Source organism: Vulpes vulpes, chromosome 13, assembly GCF_048418805.1.
Source record: "Vulpes vulpes isolate BD-2025 chromosome 13, VulVul3, whole genome shotgun sequence".
Classification (NCBI taxonomy): domain Eukaryota; kingdom Metazoa; phylum Chordata; class Mammalia; order Carnivora; family Canidae; genus Vulpes; species Vulpes vulpes.
The window spans coordinates 159,976,271-159,992,704 of record NC_132792.1 but is presented as its reverse complement, the minus strand read 5'-3'; the positions used below and the strand labels follow the sequence as shown (position 1 = coordinate 159,992,704).

The following is a 16,434-nucleotide window of genomic DNA, read 5'->3' as shown; positions in this document are numbered from 1 at the left end:
GCCAAAGGCAGATGCTCAACCACTGAGCCACCCAGGTGCCACATGTTTTTAAAACACTTTTTTAAAAAAATTATAATAATCTGTTTAATCCAGTGAATCCACAATATTAGCATTTCAACTTATAATCAATCTAAAAAATATTAATGAGATATTTTACATGTTAAAAATTTTAGATCTTCAAATCCAGTGTTTATTTCTATACTTACAGCCCATTAAAGCACTCTCAATGTCATTTTGTCCCAATTAAACTTCCAAATTTCAAAAGAAAAAAATTCTGAGAGATCTTAATATAGATTATAAGCTAATATATCATCAGGACAATGAAAAAATAGTTTTATGGATTAATAATCTATAGATTTTATAGATCAATTAATTGGCCTCATCCACAAACCAATAGTAAACGTTAAATAATATGGAAAGTGACTTTAATGTGTTCCTTTACTTTTTGTGACCAAATTCCCTATTCTACAAGTTTGGGGGGGGGGGGATGTAACCAAATTGATATAGTTTATCTGCCTCTAAAGGGAATTGATACTGATGATTATTTATATAGGTTCAATAGGAATCTGTCCTTTTTCTTCCCAGAATATAATTGGCTATTGACTATGCCAAAAGTTCTGCTGAATTGGGTATGACAAACCCATTATTACTGGCAGTAAAAAGTTTCACTTCCTGGCAGGCCAGAACTATTAACAAATATGGGAATCTTAGAGAAAATCGGGCTAATAAAGGTGGTAAAGGGGCGCCTGGTAGCTCAGTCGGCTGAGCATCCGGCTCTAGATTTCAGGGCAGGTCGTTCCAGAGCTGTGGGATCAGGTCCTGCGTCAGGCTCCGCGCTCAGCTCGAGGCCACTTGTCCCTCTCGCTGCCCCAACTTGCGCTCTTGCACTCTCTGTCTCTCGAATAAACAAACAAACAGATAAAAACTTTCTTTAAAGGATGGTGACAGCTCTTCAGGCACAGAAGAGTAAAATAAAGCCTGAGGAGCTTTTCGAAGCCCCCAGAGGCAGTTCACCGCAGTGTCAGCAGCCGTGGCTCAAAACCATTCAAAAACAAGGTGTCTGTGTTTACTGAGGTCTCACGGTATGCCTACAGAAATAGATTTTCATCAAATAAAACAAAATATTAATTTAATGACGTTGCATCAGAAAATTGTTAATTGACTTAAAGTTTTCTTAATAACGAGAACTTACCCACAAGGAAATAAAATCCACAGAAGCAAAAACTGACCCTGCCCTGTTCCAGACTGAATACCACTGGGGATGGCAGTGGAGGGACACTGTGCATCCAGAGAAAAACCCAAAACAACAGGTTATCCTGACTGGTTCACGGCTCCAGAATAATAAGCCTGGATTAGTTGTCATAAGTATGGACTCTCTGACAAAAACAGTTTTACCCCTGATTTGACTAGGCATCCCATAAATGTAAGCAAGTGGCTGATCTCCACCATGAACACGGTAGCCTTGGTCATCTTTTTTTTCCTTTAGATACTTGCGTTTTGTATTTGATGAGCCAATCTTTCTTCCTGAAATCTGACTCTTTTTCCCTTTTCCCAAGTAATTGTTTTCTTGCCTAAACGTTTTTGTGTCTGAGTCTTTGATAACATGTATCATGTGCTAACAGCAACACTGAGCCGGAGCTGAGGATTTGGAAATGAATTTGAACTCCTACCTAGTAGTAGCAGACTTGTCTGTAAAAGGGGAACTTCCCCTTCAAATATTTCGTAGGAAGTTGACACCACGTCTGTCTGCTCTGACACCCCATGCAGAGGGAAGGGATCCTCCGAACAGTTATGGCCAAGAGGCCACCTCAGGGGTCCAGGCACTTATCCCGAGAGAGGTTGTTCTGTCCACACTCCGGCTCCTGGACCAGCCTCGTCCGTGCCTCCCTCACTCCCCTCCCTGCCTCAACCTCTCTTGAGATCTTGCAGTTCCTGGAACATGGCAGCCTCTCCCTACCACCAGTTTTTTTTTTTCTTCTGCCCTACATGTTTTTTAGCCAAGCCAGCACCTACCCTTCTCTCCCGACACAGTTTGTGCATCACTTCTTATGGAAGCTTTCCCTGACCACCCACACCCCCTGTTATAAAGTCTCCCAACTCTTGGAATTCTATTGGTAAACTTCTCACAATTGTAATAAATTACTGATTTATGTGATTCTTTATTTAACGTCCAACTTCTCTGACAGATCATATACTTCAAGAGGACAGGGGCTGACTCTGTTTTCGCTCTTCTGTCTCTGTCATACCCTACCATGCAAGGCAATTGTGAGCGCTCAATAAGCATTGGTTGAATGAGTAATGGATGGCCAGTGTAGCATTGGGGCTTATTCAGAGTGACAAGAACTATTGAATGAGATGAAATTTCATGGACATTCAGGTTCCAAACCTCAAAATAGAAGAGTTTGGAGTTACGGACCATCTTGAGATCACTCATTCATTTGTTAATCAGCCATTCAGTGAGTACTTTACTAAGAATCTACTTGATGGATTCTTAGATTCATCCCTTGGGATGGATACAACAGTGAATAAAACTGACCCAGTCCTGGTTAATATTCAAAAAATATAAGGAACTGATACAACTCAACTCCAAAAAAACAAGTAATCTAACTAAAAATGGGCAGAAGTCATAAACAGACATTTCTCCCAAGAAGACATACAGATGGCCAACAAACACACAAAAAGATGCTCATCATCACTCATCGCCAGAGAAATGCAAATCAAATCCACTATGAGATACCACCTCACACCTGTCAGAATGGCTAATATTAACAACACAAGAAACAACAGGTGTTGGCAACGATGTGGAGAAAGCAGAACCCTTGTGCACTGTTGGTGGGAATGCAAACTGGTGCAGCCACATGGAAAACAGTATGGAGGTTCCTCGAAGAGTTAAAAATAGAATTACCATATCATGTAGTAACTCCACCACTGGGTATTTGCCCAAAGAAGATGAAAACACTAATTAAAACAGATACATGTATCCCTATGTTTATTGCAGCACTATTTACGATAGCCAAGATATGGAAGCAATCCAAGTACCCATCCATAAGTGGATAAAGAAGATGTGAGATAGATAGATAGATAGATAGATAGGGAATATTAGCCATAAAAAAGAAAATCTTGACATTTGCAATGATGAGGATGGATCTAGAGGGTGTAATGCAAAGTGATAGAAGTCAGAAAAAGACATATACCATATTATTTCACTAATATGTGGAATTCAAGAAACAAAACAAATAGACAAAAATCAGACTCTTAAATAGAGAGAACAAACTGGTGGTCACCAGAGGGGAAGTGGGCAGGGGGATGAGTGAAACAGGTGAAGGGGATTAAGAGTACATTTCCTGTGATGAGCACCGAGTAATGCATAGAGTTGTCAAATCATATACTGTACATACATCTAAAACTAATATAACACTGTATGTTAATTGTACTTGAACTTTAAAAAATATGTAAAAATAAACTTTAAAAGGATTGGTCCAGTCCTTGCCTTTACTGAGTCTATAGTCTACTGAGGGAGGCAGAGATTAATAAGACACCCACATCCACACAAGATGTAAAATTATAACCCCATCAAGTACCAGGAAAGGGGGTACAAAATACTCTGACAGGCCCAGTTGGGGGGCTTCTCTTGCCAAGGAACCTGCCTTTTCTGCAAGTGCTTTGCTGAGCTGCCATCTGAAGGATGTGTAAGAGTAAGCAGACCACACAGAAGGGGAGTACTGGGAGACAGCGCCCCATGGGTCTTTTGCATTTCTGTGCTACTTTTTTTTTTTAAGATTTTATTCATTTATTCATGAAAGACAGAGAAACAGAGAGAGAGAGAGAGAGAGAGAGAGAGAGAGAGGCAGAGACACAGGCAGAGGGAGAAGCGGCTCCATGCAGGGAGCCTGATGTGGGACTCGATTCCGGGTCTCCAGGATCATGCCCTGGGCTGAAGGCAGGTGCCAAACCGCTGAGTTCTATGCTACCTTTTTGATGATGTTTGTATAGCAAACAGCCTTGGAAGATAGAAACAGTGCAAAAGGCAGCTTCATTGACTGTCAGTCTAATAATGTCTCCGCCCAGTTCCAAGGAGAGGCAGGCTTCCTGCTATGATAAAAGAATTGGGTTTCTTGAACTCAGGCTTCCGTGGCTGTGCTGCAAGCCATTGCATGCCCAGTATCCACTTGGGCTGCTCCAATATCACCCTCCCGGAACTTGGGGCCAAGGGGAGGGAGATGGGAGCCCATAACTGGGAAGTTACACTAAGAATATGCAGATGATGACCCGCTGATCGAAGAGGCACAAGCCATCCACATGAGGTTGGCAGGTGGCACCTCCAGCATCAGAGCTCCCATTTGGGGGAAGTGAAAACCCTGAGGCCATTTTGACTGAAGGCACGGTTTCAATACAGTCACCACAAGATTTTTGACTTACAAATCCCAGAAATGAGGATAAAGGACAATCAGTAGGGAGAAAGGCAGTTGTCTGTCCCAGGTCACAAGTAGGCAGGAGATAGAGAACAGGCACCTGTTCTCTGGGGTTAAGGTGGTTGGGACGGGGTCACTAACTTCTCATGGGCTCAACTCTAGGTGGTTGTTTTAAAAGGGACATCAGGAAAAGCAAAGCAGGAACTTGTGGCAGGAATCATAGCTCAGGTCCTTATCTGAATGTCCAGACGCAGCGTGAGCAGGGTTGTCTCTCACAGTAGAAAATGTCAGGACAGCAATTCAAAATAGCTGCTTTCCCTTCACAGAAAATGACACAAACAATGAAATTCATGCTTCTCGCTGTGCCATGAATGATAAGTCCGTGGTCTCTGACCTAGGATTCTCTGTTCTTCTGCAAGAATCCATGAAACTGGCTGGCTATCTCACTAGCTTGCAAGCAGCGTAACACTTCAGGCCCTTCAGTTATTGATAGGCAAGTAGATGGCATATGCAAAGGCCCTGTGGTGGGCAAGAGTAGAGCAAATAAAAGGATGTGAAAGAAGGCACACATGGGCGGAGTGCAGGGATGAGGGGCCATGAGGTGAGATGAGGTTTGGAGGCCCGAGCCATGGACCCTCAGCCACTGCTGCTGAGGCAGCCCCAGGGCTTTCTTGGTCATTTGTGGTGACAAAGCCACTTCCATGCAGAGCATGTAAATTAACAAACTGGCTTGGAGAAGGGCACAGGACGACAAGGCTTGGGCCAATCTGAGCCAATGAGATAATTTTTAACAAAGGAAAAGTACAAACTGGAAGTGTTTTCTATACCTCACCCTGTAACAAAATTATTTCCTGCACGCTACTTTATAATACTTCTGTTAAAGATTAGAGGAAGTCCACTTTCCAGTACCCACGTGAACGAGGAAAAGTGATCACCGGCTGGCATTGCTGTCCACCTTGTAGGGTCCAAAAGAAGGCAGTCACCTCAAAAGGGAGAGGTACACAGTGACTCTGCACGAACCATTTTATCTTACCCCTTGACCAATAAAGAAGAATTGTTCCAGTTTTACAGGGATGGGAAGGGAGAGGAGAGGGAGAAGGGGAGAGACCTCACTCACCAGGAGAGAGCTGTGAAACCAGGGTGGCTCGTGTCCGATTATTACCTAATGTCATGGTACAAATGAAAGGACTTTGTTAAGAAGCCCTCTGACCCACTCTGGTTTTTGGAGTTTGGAACTTTTCACTCACCACCTATTAATTCCTTTGCAGCCTGCAATGAAGTCATCCTGGATCTCTGACCAAAGAAAGTATCTCCAAACAGGGGGCAAACCCCGCACAGCCTCCTTAAGAAGTTTCATTCTTGGGGCCCCGGGGTGGCTCATTGCTTGAGCACCTGCCTGAGGCCCAGGGCATGACCCCGGGGTCCCAGGATTGAGTCCCACTCGGGCTCCCTGCAGGGAGCCTGCTTCTCCCTCTGCCTGTGTCTCTGCTTCTCTCTGGGTCTCTCATGAATAAATAAGTAAAATTTTTAAAGGAGGAAAGAAAGAAAGAAAGAAAGAAAGAAAGAAAGAAAGAAAGAAGAGAAGGGGGAGAGGGAGAGGGAGAGGGAGAGGGAGAAGGAGAAGAGAAGGAGAAGGAGGAGGAGGTTTGGTTCTCACCCTGAGAGTGATAAGGGGTCACTCAAGGACTTGGGGTGGGGGTGACATCCTTAGGTCTGTGTGTCAGATTAGGGAGGTTATCAATCTTCTGGGATTATCTGCTCCTGGGGGAGATCTGGACCTGCGGGAATTTGCTCCTTGGTTCTTCACTGCAGCCCCAAGCTTGTGAGGATCCCCACTGGCTTCCTGGAACTGGAATCCCAAAAAGGAAGCCAAACGGCATGGGGCCCCAGAGCAGCCTACGGGGTGGCTTTCCCACTCCTCCCCAGCTCTCTCTTACATAATCAGCACAGCAACTGCTAAAAGGCTGCCAACCCTCACCTGAGTCTCAGGCCAGGCTGGTGGGAAAGAGGCTTGGAGAGAGACAGCCCGAGGGGGCAGCAGGTCAGGCCGGGGCTGCGGGCCGGGGAGAGAGTAAATTGCAGCCTTGTTTGGGGCGCTGCGGGTGACGGACCTCAGCGGGGCCCGGTTTCCCCCGTGAGGCCAACGGAGAGGCTGCCAGAAAAGCCCGGAAATTGCAGGCAGAAAAGTGAAGGGGTAAAGGGGTGTGTGTGGGACGGTGCGGGAAGGCGGCAAGGGAGGGAGGTGTCTCGGAATGAGGCTGGCTCACTCACGGAACCGCCGACGGGATCGTGGGTGGCAGGTGCCGCCCGCCCGAGAGCTGGCCCAGGTTTTCAAAACTCTCCAAGGTTTCTCAATCTTCCCCTGGTGGCCTCCATGTTCCTCCCAGGCCGTGTCCCAGCCGGTAGTTCCGTCCTTAACACAGCTCAGTTCCCATAAATGGGATGTCTTGGGGCCAGTGGGAGTGGAATGGGACAGGTATAAAAAGGAAGTGCGAGGCCCCAGGAAGAGGCAGCTGCACTCAGGAGCTGAGGTCGCAGGACCAGGACCCGGCCACACCACGGCCCCACCCACTGCAGCCAGGATGCTTCTGAGGGCGGCTCAGACAGGTGCCTGCGGCACTCAAGGCCGGCTTGGTCGTGGGTTTTCGGGCTGAGAGCCCCAGACAGCCCTCAGAGCCACTGCACACAGGGGCTGGCCTCCTCCGTGCTGGGGAGGGGAGGGAGGGGAAACAGAGTCACTGGAGGGAGGAAGGAGGGGGGAAGAGGAGGAGGAGGAGGAGACAGAGGCTGGGCAACTGGTGTTAAGGCCTCATCGTCGGGGTGGGGTGGAGCAGAAGGAAGGGCAGGACGTGCTCCCAGGGGCCTGACTCTGGATTCCCCCCCAGGCTTTGTGGTCCTGATCCTGCTGCAGAGCTGTAAGTAACCCCCGGAAGGACGCGGGAGGGCAACATGGAGGGGACGTGGGGGCCTCGGTCCTGGCAGAGGGGAGCACCTGCCAGCTGCTTCTGTGATTCAAATGGCTCAGAAACACTAACAGCTGCTAAACCAAGGCGATACACATGTGGATGCTTACTACGCTCTTCTCTATTTTTTCCGTACATTTGAAATTTTTCAAAATAAAATCCATCCAAAGGCTCTGGTGCACTGAGGGCACGGACCCGTCTTGGCCTGGTGGGCACCGCGGTGGGCCTAGGGGCAGCCTGGGTGAGGACGCCCACTGTTCCTCCGCAACCACGAGGGCGGGAAAGGCTCACTCCGCAGCAGGAGGGTGTAGGGTGAGGAGAGGAACGACTTCCCGGTCCTCTGTGCCTGTGCCCGGCCTGGGGGACGGGCTGAGGGGCACCGGGGACCGCCATCCCGGGAGGTGACAAGTTAGGGACAGTCCTGCAGGAAGGCAGGGAAGCAGCGGCCAGAGCATCCCAGATGGACCACCCCCTGCAGGGGTCGTTAGTCTCCACCCTGAGGGCAGTTCTGGGCTGGGTGCCTCCTCTCCTTCCAGGCCACTGCCTCCAGGAAGCCCTCTTTACTTGCTCGAGTCCCATTTTACCTTTAGTCACCAGCCCCCACCCTCAGGGCACACGGTGCCCCGTCCTTAGTCTGCGGGATGCTCACCCACTGCATTTTATCTGCTCAAAGCATTTTCAGAATAGGCCTTATTCTCATAGAGGGGGGGGCAGCTGAGCCAGCGCCTTGTGCTTAGAATTCTAAGTGGACTCACATCCCAGCCCGGCCTGCGCTCAGGGCAGGGCTCAGCCGGAGGCGCCGGCTCAGGCCTGGCTCAGGCCCCACCCCAGGCTTCTTCTCCAGGCTCTGCACACAAACTGGTCTGCTACTATACCAACTGGTCCCAGTACCGGAAGGGTGATGGGAGCTGCCTTCCCGATGCCATCGACCCCTTCCTCTGCACCCACGTCATCTACAGCTTCGCCAACATAAGCAACAACGAGATCGACACCTGGGAGTGGAATGATGTCACGCTCTACGACACGCTGAACACACTCAAGAGCAGGTTGGGACACAGGCTGCCAGGACAGGAGGGAGTTGGAGGGCTAGACCGGCTGGTCCCAGGGCACGGCACCTCTGCTGGGGAATCCGAGGGCCCGGGCTTCCGTGGGAGCAGGTGATGAGCACCCATGCTGGGCCGGACCTGGTGACGACGGAGGCAGGCTACAGAAGGAGCCTAGTGGAGCTCCCGGGGCGGCGGGGGGGGGCAGCCCTCTCCCCCACTGGCGGTGCCTCTCCAGGGAACATGGGAAATGCTCACGACTCTATTTTGCCGTATCCTGGTTTCCCCACTCAGGGGAACAAACGTGGGCCGCGTACCTCAGGGTGACTGCTGCAGTCTATGCGGATCTCGGGTTGGGAGCCCCTCCCGCCCGCCCAGCGCTGAAAGCCTTCAGCAGTCTCCCACCCCCGGGGCCACTCATGTTACAACAGCCTCATTCCACCCGGCCCTCCTGCCTCCCTGTGCCCCACAGGAACCCCAACCTGAAGACCCTCCTGTCTGTTGGAGGATGGACCTTTGGTTCTCAAAGGTAGGAGCCAACTCCCGGAGGATGGAATGGGGGTGAGGAGGCACAGACCTTCCCCACCCACTCTGCAGGGTCCTGGGAGCCCCAGACTGATAAGGCACAGGGGCCTAAATGGTTGCCAGGCGCCCACCCCGTGAACAGCCCCAAAACCTGAGCCCAGAGAAGAAGAGGGCCTTGCCAAGAGTCACACAGCCTGTTGCCAGTCTGTCTTCCAACTCTGCCCATGCTCCATTTACTGCCTCTCAGAGTTGAAAACAGAACTTCTGGGAGAGACTGCCCTAAGCACTGGGAGGAGAGAGATGGAAACAATGGAAAAGTTGGGAGTTAGAGAGCCTGGAGGACTCCCTGAAGCGGGTAGGGTTGGAGCAGGGTGTGAAGGGGGGGCACACGCAGCTCTGATTGCTCCCACCTACTGAGTGACCGCTGGGCATCAGGCACCCCGCCCAGCCATGACCACAGGTGATCCCCCAGCAGCACCGGGCGCACAGCAATTGTCCCCACTTCACAGACAAAGAAACTGAGATGCAGGCTGTGACCTTTCCGAGGTGGCTTGGCTAGTAGGCGTTAGCACAGGGCCTGGAAACCAGAGCCGCTGCTCCAGAGCTCTGTCTCAGGGGCCTGGAGGTGGGTCCTGCCTCAGCCATGCCCTCTGGGGCGCTGGGGTTCAGGCCCCCGCTTCCCAAGGTCTCAGAAACCCCTGGAGACAGCCATGGCCCCCAGCAGGTCAGCGCTGAGCACTCTCCCGGGGTGATCTGGGCCCTAGATTTTCCAAAATAGCCTCCAAGACCCAGAGTCGCAGGTCTTTCATCAAGTCGGTGCCACCGTTTCTGCGAACCCACGGCTTCGACGGGCTGGACCTGGCCTGGCTCCACCCCGAGCGGAGAGACAAGCACCACTTCACCACACTGGTCAAGGTGCTCGTCGGTCGGGGAGAGCGGGGGTGAGGGGGCTGGCCCCAGGGAGCAGGGTGAGCTGGAGCTGTCTTCAGCCGCTGGCCCCCCGAGGGCAGGCAGACAGGGGCCTGAGGTCTGGGGTCTGGGACCCAGACCAGGGAAGGACCAACTGGCCTGTGCCCCGAGATCTTAGACAACAAGGGGGATATCTTGTGACCGTGCTGGGGGTGTGGTGGGGTCCGCAGAGGCCAGAGGGCACCAAGCAGAACACCGCCCCCCCCCCCCCCCCCCCCCCCGTCACCCATCACTGCCCACTGAGCAGGGAGCATCATTACCGCCTGTTTGATCCACAGCAGGCACTGCCTTGGCTCGATCTGAAGGGGGTGGCCCGAGCATCTCTATCACCCAGGGGCACACTGATTGCCTAAACAAATTGTCCATAGTGCCAACATTATTTTAATTTTAAAGACCACTTTAATTTTGTGGTCTCATTTACTGGCATGAACAAAACACAAACTGAAAAACAAAGTTCTTCCAACACGATCTGTGGGCCAACGAGGACCCCCGTCTGTCCTCACGGTCCCTCTGGGGCAGGCAGCAGCTGAGCATCAATGGGGACGTGTGGGGTGTGCGGACGTGACTGGTCCAAATGGTTTTTTAGGAAAAGGGTGGGTGAGACCAAGGTGCGGCCACCAATGGGTCAGTTTATCACTCCCCTGAAGCCCTGTCATGTTGGGGGTCCCCACCAATGAGGAAGATCAGCGACCTTGAGGAGACCTTGGCCTGTGTCCAGAGACTCCCTCTCACAGCCGGGGCCCCTTTCTCTCTCTCTCTCTCTCTCTTTCTCTCTCTCGACCAGGAAATGAAGGCTGAGTTTGCGAGGGAAGCCCAGGCGGGAGCAGGGCAGCTTCTGCTGCTCAGCGCAGCAGTGTCTGCGGGGAAGGTGACCATCGACAGTGGCTACGACATGGCCCAGATCTCCCGGTGAGTCTCCTCCGCGCGGAGTCAGAAGCCTGGCTTTCCAATCCGCCATCCTTCCAAAGACTTGATGTATGGCCTTGAGCAAGTAGTCACTTCTGCTCTCTGTGCCTCAGTCTCCCCGTCTGTCAAAGGGGGCACAGTCATCCTTGCCCCTCCTCTTTCACGCGGGGCATCGTGCTGCGCAGCTGAGAGGGTCTCTGAATGCATTTGCGGGAAAGGAAGTAGGAAATGCTGCACAACCTGGCCCGTCACCGCCGAGCACGTTCTCCGCCCGGGGGTTTCCTCCACGGAGCGCGGCCACTGGGGACGCGGCACAGCAGCAACAGCACTGGGCATTTCTAGACCCCGAGGCGCCTTCACACACATAGGCCACCCCCTCCCTGTTCACCCCTTCTCGCCACCCTGCCTTCTTCTGCACACGAGGATGAGCAGTTCTCAGCCAGGAGGGGCTGATGTCTCAGTGGAAGCAGACACGGACCTTAGGGAGTCCAGGAGTAAAGACGAAGGCTCTTCCCTATGACTTTTCAGAAGCTTCTTTATGATCTTGGGGAGGTGTAGACTCAGTGTTGAAACCGACCGTTCAGGAGGAAGGAGCTAGATGGCTCTCGACCATCTGCCCCGAACACCTGAAGCTCATGTCCACGCAATCCACATGTGTGTGTAAAGCTCCCTTCCCGCCCCAGTGGCCTGTGGGTTCAGGCCATCCTTTGCTCCAACTCTTTCCCCACCAGGCCTTGTGTTGATGCCACGTTCAATCTGCTTTCAGGAGGATGAACGTGGCGGGGGCAGACGAGGGTGGAAGGGAAACACGAGGCCAGCTCCCTACTGTGTGCTGGGGACGTAGCAGAGCACCTCCACCCTTGCCTTGGGCCCACTTGCGGGGCCCTGTGCCCACTCCCTGGCGCGGCCTGGACAGTGGATCCGGGGCTCTAGGGGTTAAAGGCCTGCCTGGCTGCCCATCACATCGTGCTGGGGAATGGACGTGAGGCTGTGAGACTTTCTAAATTTCCTGCCTTGCCCTCTGACCTCTCTTCCCTAGACACCTGGACTTCATCAGCCTTATGAGCTATGACTTTCACGGAGCCTGGCGTCAGACCACAGGACACCACAGCCCCCTGTTCCGAGGCCAGATGGATGCAAGTTCTGACCGATTCAACAATGCTGTGAGCTTGGAAGGCGGGTGGGTGCCCAGGAGGGGGCCCCAGAGACCTGTCACCTGCCTGTGCTCACACACCAGCCCTGTACACCTGGGGAATCCTGCAACAGATGACATATGGGGCCCACTCCACAGATGAGGAAACTGAGGCCCATAGTCTGAGTTCTCCATGGCTGCAGAAGGGAGGAGGCAAGAGTCTAGTCTAGGCCAGCCTTGCACTTGTCAGGTAACCTGAGCCCGATTGGCTGCCGGCGGTAATAATCCCTTCCTCTACCTAAGATAATGTTTTTTTGAGAATGGAACTACAAAATGCACTTTAGACTGCTATTATCAGCTCCCGGAAGGAAGTGAATCCCGGATGCCCAGCACACCTGGAACTGCCCCTGGTCAGGGCAGCAGTGGGAGCTGTTCGGTCTTGCCCCCCCTTGCCCCACCAGCACCACTAACAGCTCATACCCCCCCCCCCCCCCCCCCCCCCCGCCCAGGACTATGCCGTGAGCTACATGCTGAGGCTGGGGGTCCCAGCCAATAAGCTGCTGATGGGCATCCCCACCTTTGGAAGGAGCTTCACTCTGGCCTCCTCCGAGACCGGTGTGGGTGCCCCCATCTCAGGGCCGGGATTATCAGGCCAGTTCACCAAGGAGGAGGGGATCCTGGCCTACTATGAGGTATGAGCTAGGGAGAAGGTAAGAGCCTCACACACTCAGAGGCCCCGAGGAGGTGAGCCTCCCACCTTGCCCCCCTCTTTTTGCTCCTTTGCGAGTAAAACACTATGTTCCGGTGAACCTAGCGCCCTGAGGAGGGAGAAGAGGAGAGGTCAGGCCTCTTGCTCCCGAGTCCCCTGCAGGCACACCTGGCTGCCTGCCTGGCTCCCACGCGGCCCTCTGGTCCTAGCTGAGGTCTTCCTTCCAGCCCAGGAAAGAGCGGTGGCCGAAGGGCGGGTTCCCTTGCCTGGACCCCTCTGCGGCTCTCTACCGCTTTGGGCCCCTTCGTGCCACCTCCTCGTTTCCTCCCTCTCTAAGATGCCAGAAGCAAACCAGAGTCCCCCCGCCCCCAGTGGCCTCAGGCTACAGCACCCCCAGGACCCTGGGACATTTGCATCTGGTTTGCATAAATTTGCATGAAGACTGCAGTCTGGGGGCTGGGGGCTGGGGGCTGCTGAGCAGGATGAAGCAAGGGGATGAAGGAGACTTGGGCAGTGGCATCTCCCGGTGCCCTGCAAGGTCTCACGCAGCTCTCCATGCCACCTGCCCTGTCCTCTGCTCAGATCTGTGACTTCCTCCGCGGAGCCTCGGTCCACAGGCTCACCAGCCAGCAGGTCCCCTACGCCACCAAGGGCAACCAGTGGGTGGGGTATGATGACCAGGAGAGCGTCAAAAACAAGGTAGGCTCTCAAGGCCTCACCCCAGGATGAAGAGGGAAAGGGAGCCCAGATTCAGGTCCCTGCACGAGGTCCTGGAGGTGCCTGCTGGTCCTGTCCCTCAGGGAGCCCAGGGGAACCCAGCTCTGCCCACTGTGGGTCTTCCCCGCAGGTGCAGTACCTGAGGAACAGGCAGCTGGCTGGCGCCATGGTGTGGGCCCTGGACCTGGACGACTTCCGGGGCACCCTATGTGGCGGGGCTGCACGCTTCCCCCTCACCAGTGCCATCAAGGACGCGCTCACGGCGGCCTAGCCTGTGTCCTGCCCACAGGGGGGGGCAGGGATACCCTCGCCCTTGGCTCTGGCTGGCCAGGAGCCTATCGCCCGCCCTGCTGAGCACCCCCCAGCCTCAGTCTCCCTGCCTTGGGCCCCCGCAGAGGAGCCCCCAGCTCAGCTCCGGTGCACCAGCGGGTAGAGGGGGGCCCTGGGCAGCTGGGGCCTGGGGAGGGCAGAGCGCGGGACACAGCTCAGCAGCCCCTGCGGATTCGTGAAAATGCTCGATGGCCCCAGCCCCACACGACTTCGACCCCCTCCCCAGGCGTCCTTGCCAAAGAAGGCCATTTGGCCAGCGCTGCCCCACGCAGCCAAGCACGTCCCACGCAGCAGCCGCCGCACGAATTGCCCTCTCAGGGCCCAACTTGAAACGCTGCGGCCAGGAACATGACCACGTCCCCCCATTTCCCCTTCCTAATTCCGCAGCCGCGGCTCAATAAAGCACCAAAGCTTCCGCGTGTTGGCGCTTGCTTGGCTCGTCTCTGTGGCCCCACGGGGCTCCCGGGGCTCCCCTTCCTCGCCTCTTCCGCATTCCTCTCTGAGGCTTGGGGGCTTGGAGCTTGTAGGAGGTGCAGCAGGAGAGGCTCCCCTGGCCTCTTCTGGGCCAGCCCCCTCAGATCCATCCACTGAGGATTTAACCCAGGAGGGCTGACGGCTTTCCAGGTACTGACGTAGTCCAGGCCTCTTGACGCAGTTCCTTGTTCAAAGAAGCCTCTTCTGTTTCCCAGAGGGTAGCAGGTGCTAGGAAGGAAGTCGCTTCATTCCAAACCCTCATCTCTGAGCGCCTGGGAGGGGTAGGGAGCCAACCCAAGGCCAGGTGAGAGAGCCCCGACCCTAGCCACTCAGGGCCAGAAGGAGACCCCAGAGCCCTCCTGCGCCCTCCCCCCAGCCCAGGCTGGAGTCTCTGCAGGCCCTTCGGCCTCCTCGGAGACTCCGGAGACCCTAGGTGGCTCATGAACTTAAGGACCCCCTCCACTGCTGGTCTGAAACAGGTGTCCTAGGGCCGCAGCTCAGCCCTCTGCCTCCCTCGTCTCTCCTCTTGGGACCCACTGGGCCCTCAGGCTGGCTGGGGACACGAACCGGCAGGCAGTGCAATGGGAATACATGGGGTGGGCTCCAAAGACCAGCCAGGCTTCCAGCCTTGACGAGGTAGAAGTGCTCTCATCAGGTTTCTGTGCATCTCCCAGGGCCCCCGGCAGCCCTTGCATCCAGAGCCCAGATGCACACTCCAAAGTCAAAGGGAATTTCTGTGTGGATTCCCTCCTGTGTGGACTATCCATTTGTGACACTGGTTTGAGGTGTAGGGAAGGAGGTACCTATTGGCCACCCTGAAACCTGAACCGGCTGGAGCTGGGCAGATGCAACTGATCCCAAGGTCACTAAAGGCAAAGAAAGTGAGAACGTGGCCAAAGCTGCAGGAGGGCACCTGGCAGCACATCACGGGCCGGGGGCCGGGTGCTCGCCAACCCCTGCCCCTTGCCCACCACACCACACGAGGGTCTTCGAAACCCCGGGACTGCCCACCCTCCAGGGCAGCCCAGCCCCATCCTCCTCCCTGGAGCCACCCTTCCCCCAGCCTGGGCCAGGCTCCCTGGGCTGACTCAGGGTACGGCAGAGTTAGTCACATTCACTTATAGCTGTGGAGTCAGAGGCCAGGGATGGGGATCGGGTCTCCGGGGCCCGCCTCCTGCCTGGCAGGACACTGAGTCACCTGGCAGAGGGCAAGGCACCCAGGCCGGGCCGGACCCCGGGGCTCCCCGGGCCCTCCGTGGCTACTCTGCCACAGATGGCCGGCAGCGACAGGAGCCCCGGGGCAAGAGGGACAGCCTGCGTGTGGCGGGGGCCCTAAGTCAACGACATGTGTATTTATTTTTAAATGTTGGGAGATACCATACACGCTAAAGAATGCGCGAGATGGATTTGTGTCATTTAGAGAATGACTGGTGAGAACCGGTGTAACCCCCACACCCCCGGGATGGGAAATGAGACCTCAGCAGTGTCCCCGAAACCCCTCCAGCTCAGACCCCCCCATCCCTCCACCTGGAGGCAGCCACTCCTGACCCCTCTGCCTCCCTCTGGGGTCTCATCATCTAGAAGCCCCTGGAGGAAGGGAGCCTGGGGGTGCCTGTGTTTGCACCGAACATGGGGGGGCCCTGCTGCTCCGTGAGCCTTCCTCCCTTCATTCGCCTGGAAGCTGTTCCATCTGTCACATCACCGCCCCCCCAGGCAAGCTGCAGTTGGTTCGTCGGGTCCCATATTCTGGTTACGGGGGCGCGCGCTCCGCAGTGGGGGGACAGCTGCTGCCCCGGCTCGGGCTACCACAGGCGATGCTGCTGGGCGTGTCCGCGAGCATGTCTCTGGGGTTCGCGGGTGACGTTTCCAGGGCTGTCGCTGTTGGGCTGCAGATGGGCCCATTTTCTGTTTTCACCAGGTGCCACCTCACTTTTTCCAAAGGGATGCCTCTGACCACCCCTCGCGCCGGCGACGGCAGCTCTGTGGCCTCCCCTCCTCCTGACACGGGGGTATGTTCAGGCTCCTTAAATGATTGTCAGCCTGAATGTCTTATTGGGTGAATGAATCAGTGAGGGGACACTCGGTGGTACCGACCCCATTACCCTCCTCGCAGATGCCCGGCGTCGAAGAGTCAGAGCGCTGCCCTCCTCCGGGGTCTCTTCCGGCCGGGTCCCATGACTTCACCTCACTCGCGAGGGCTAGGGGACTGTCACCGGGACTGGGGAGCCTGAGTCCACTCCAGCCTCTCCAGCAG

The 16,434-nt window shown here is 54.7% G+C and overlaps 1 protein-coding gene across 2 annotated transcripts; it reads left to right on the top strand.

The window, feature by feature from the left end:
• Positions 1-3,771: 3,771 nt before the first annotated feature.
• CHI3L1 (chitinase 3 like 1) lies at positions 3,772-14,127 on the top strand. Of its 2 annotated transcripts, XM_026018034.2 has the most exons (10): positions 3,772-7,019; positions 7,298-7,327; positions 8,220-8,421; positions 8,891-8,947; positions 9,708-9,858; positions 10,697-10,821; positions 11,858-11,981; positions 12,460-12,642; positions 13,242-13,358; positions 13,507-14,127. In XM_026018034.2, exons 1-10 carry the CDS (start codon positions 6,665-6,667, stop codon positions 13,645-13,647), a joined length of 1,485 nt encoding a protein of 494 aa, XP_025873819.2. In that variant the 5' UTR covers positions 3,772-6,664; the 3' UTR covers positions 13,648-14,127. The 2 variants fall into 2 exon arrangements, with proteins under 2 accessions (XP_025873819.2, XP_025873820.2); XM_026018035.2 differs by lacking the exon at positions 12,460-12,642.
• Positions 14,128-16,434: the final 2,307 nt, after the last annotated feature.

What these genes read in the sequence shown, in the direction of transcription:
- CHI3L1 (XM_026018034.2), top strand. Translation starts at nt 6,665, where the DNA reads ATGAGGCTGGCTCACTCACGGAACCGCCGACGGGATCGTGGGTGGCAG. An exon ending in ACTTCACCACACTGGTCAAG is followed by an intron (nt 9,859 to 10,696) that starts GTGCTCGTCGGT and finishes TCTCTCGACCAG; the next exon opens with GAAATGAAGGCTGAGTTTGC. An exon ending in AGGAGAGCGTCAAAAACAAG is followed by an intron (nt 13,359 to 13,506) that starts GTAGGCTCTCAA and finishes TCTTCCCCGCAG; the next exon opens with GTGCAGTACCTGAGGAACAG.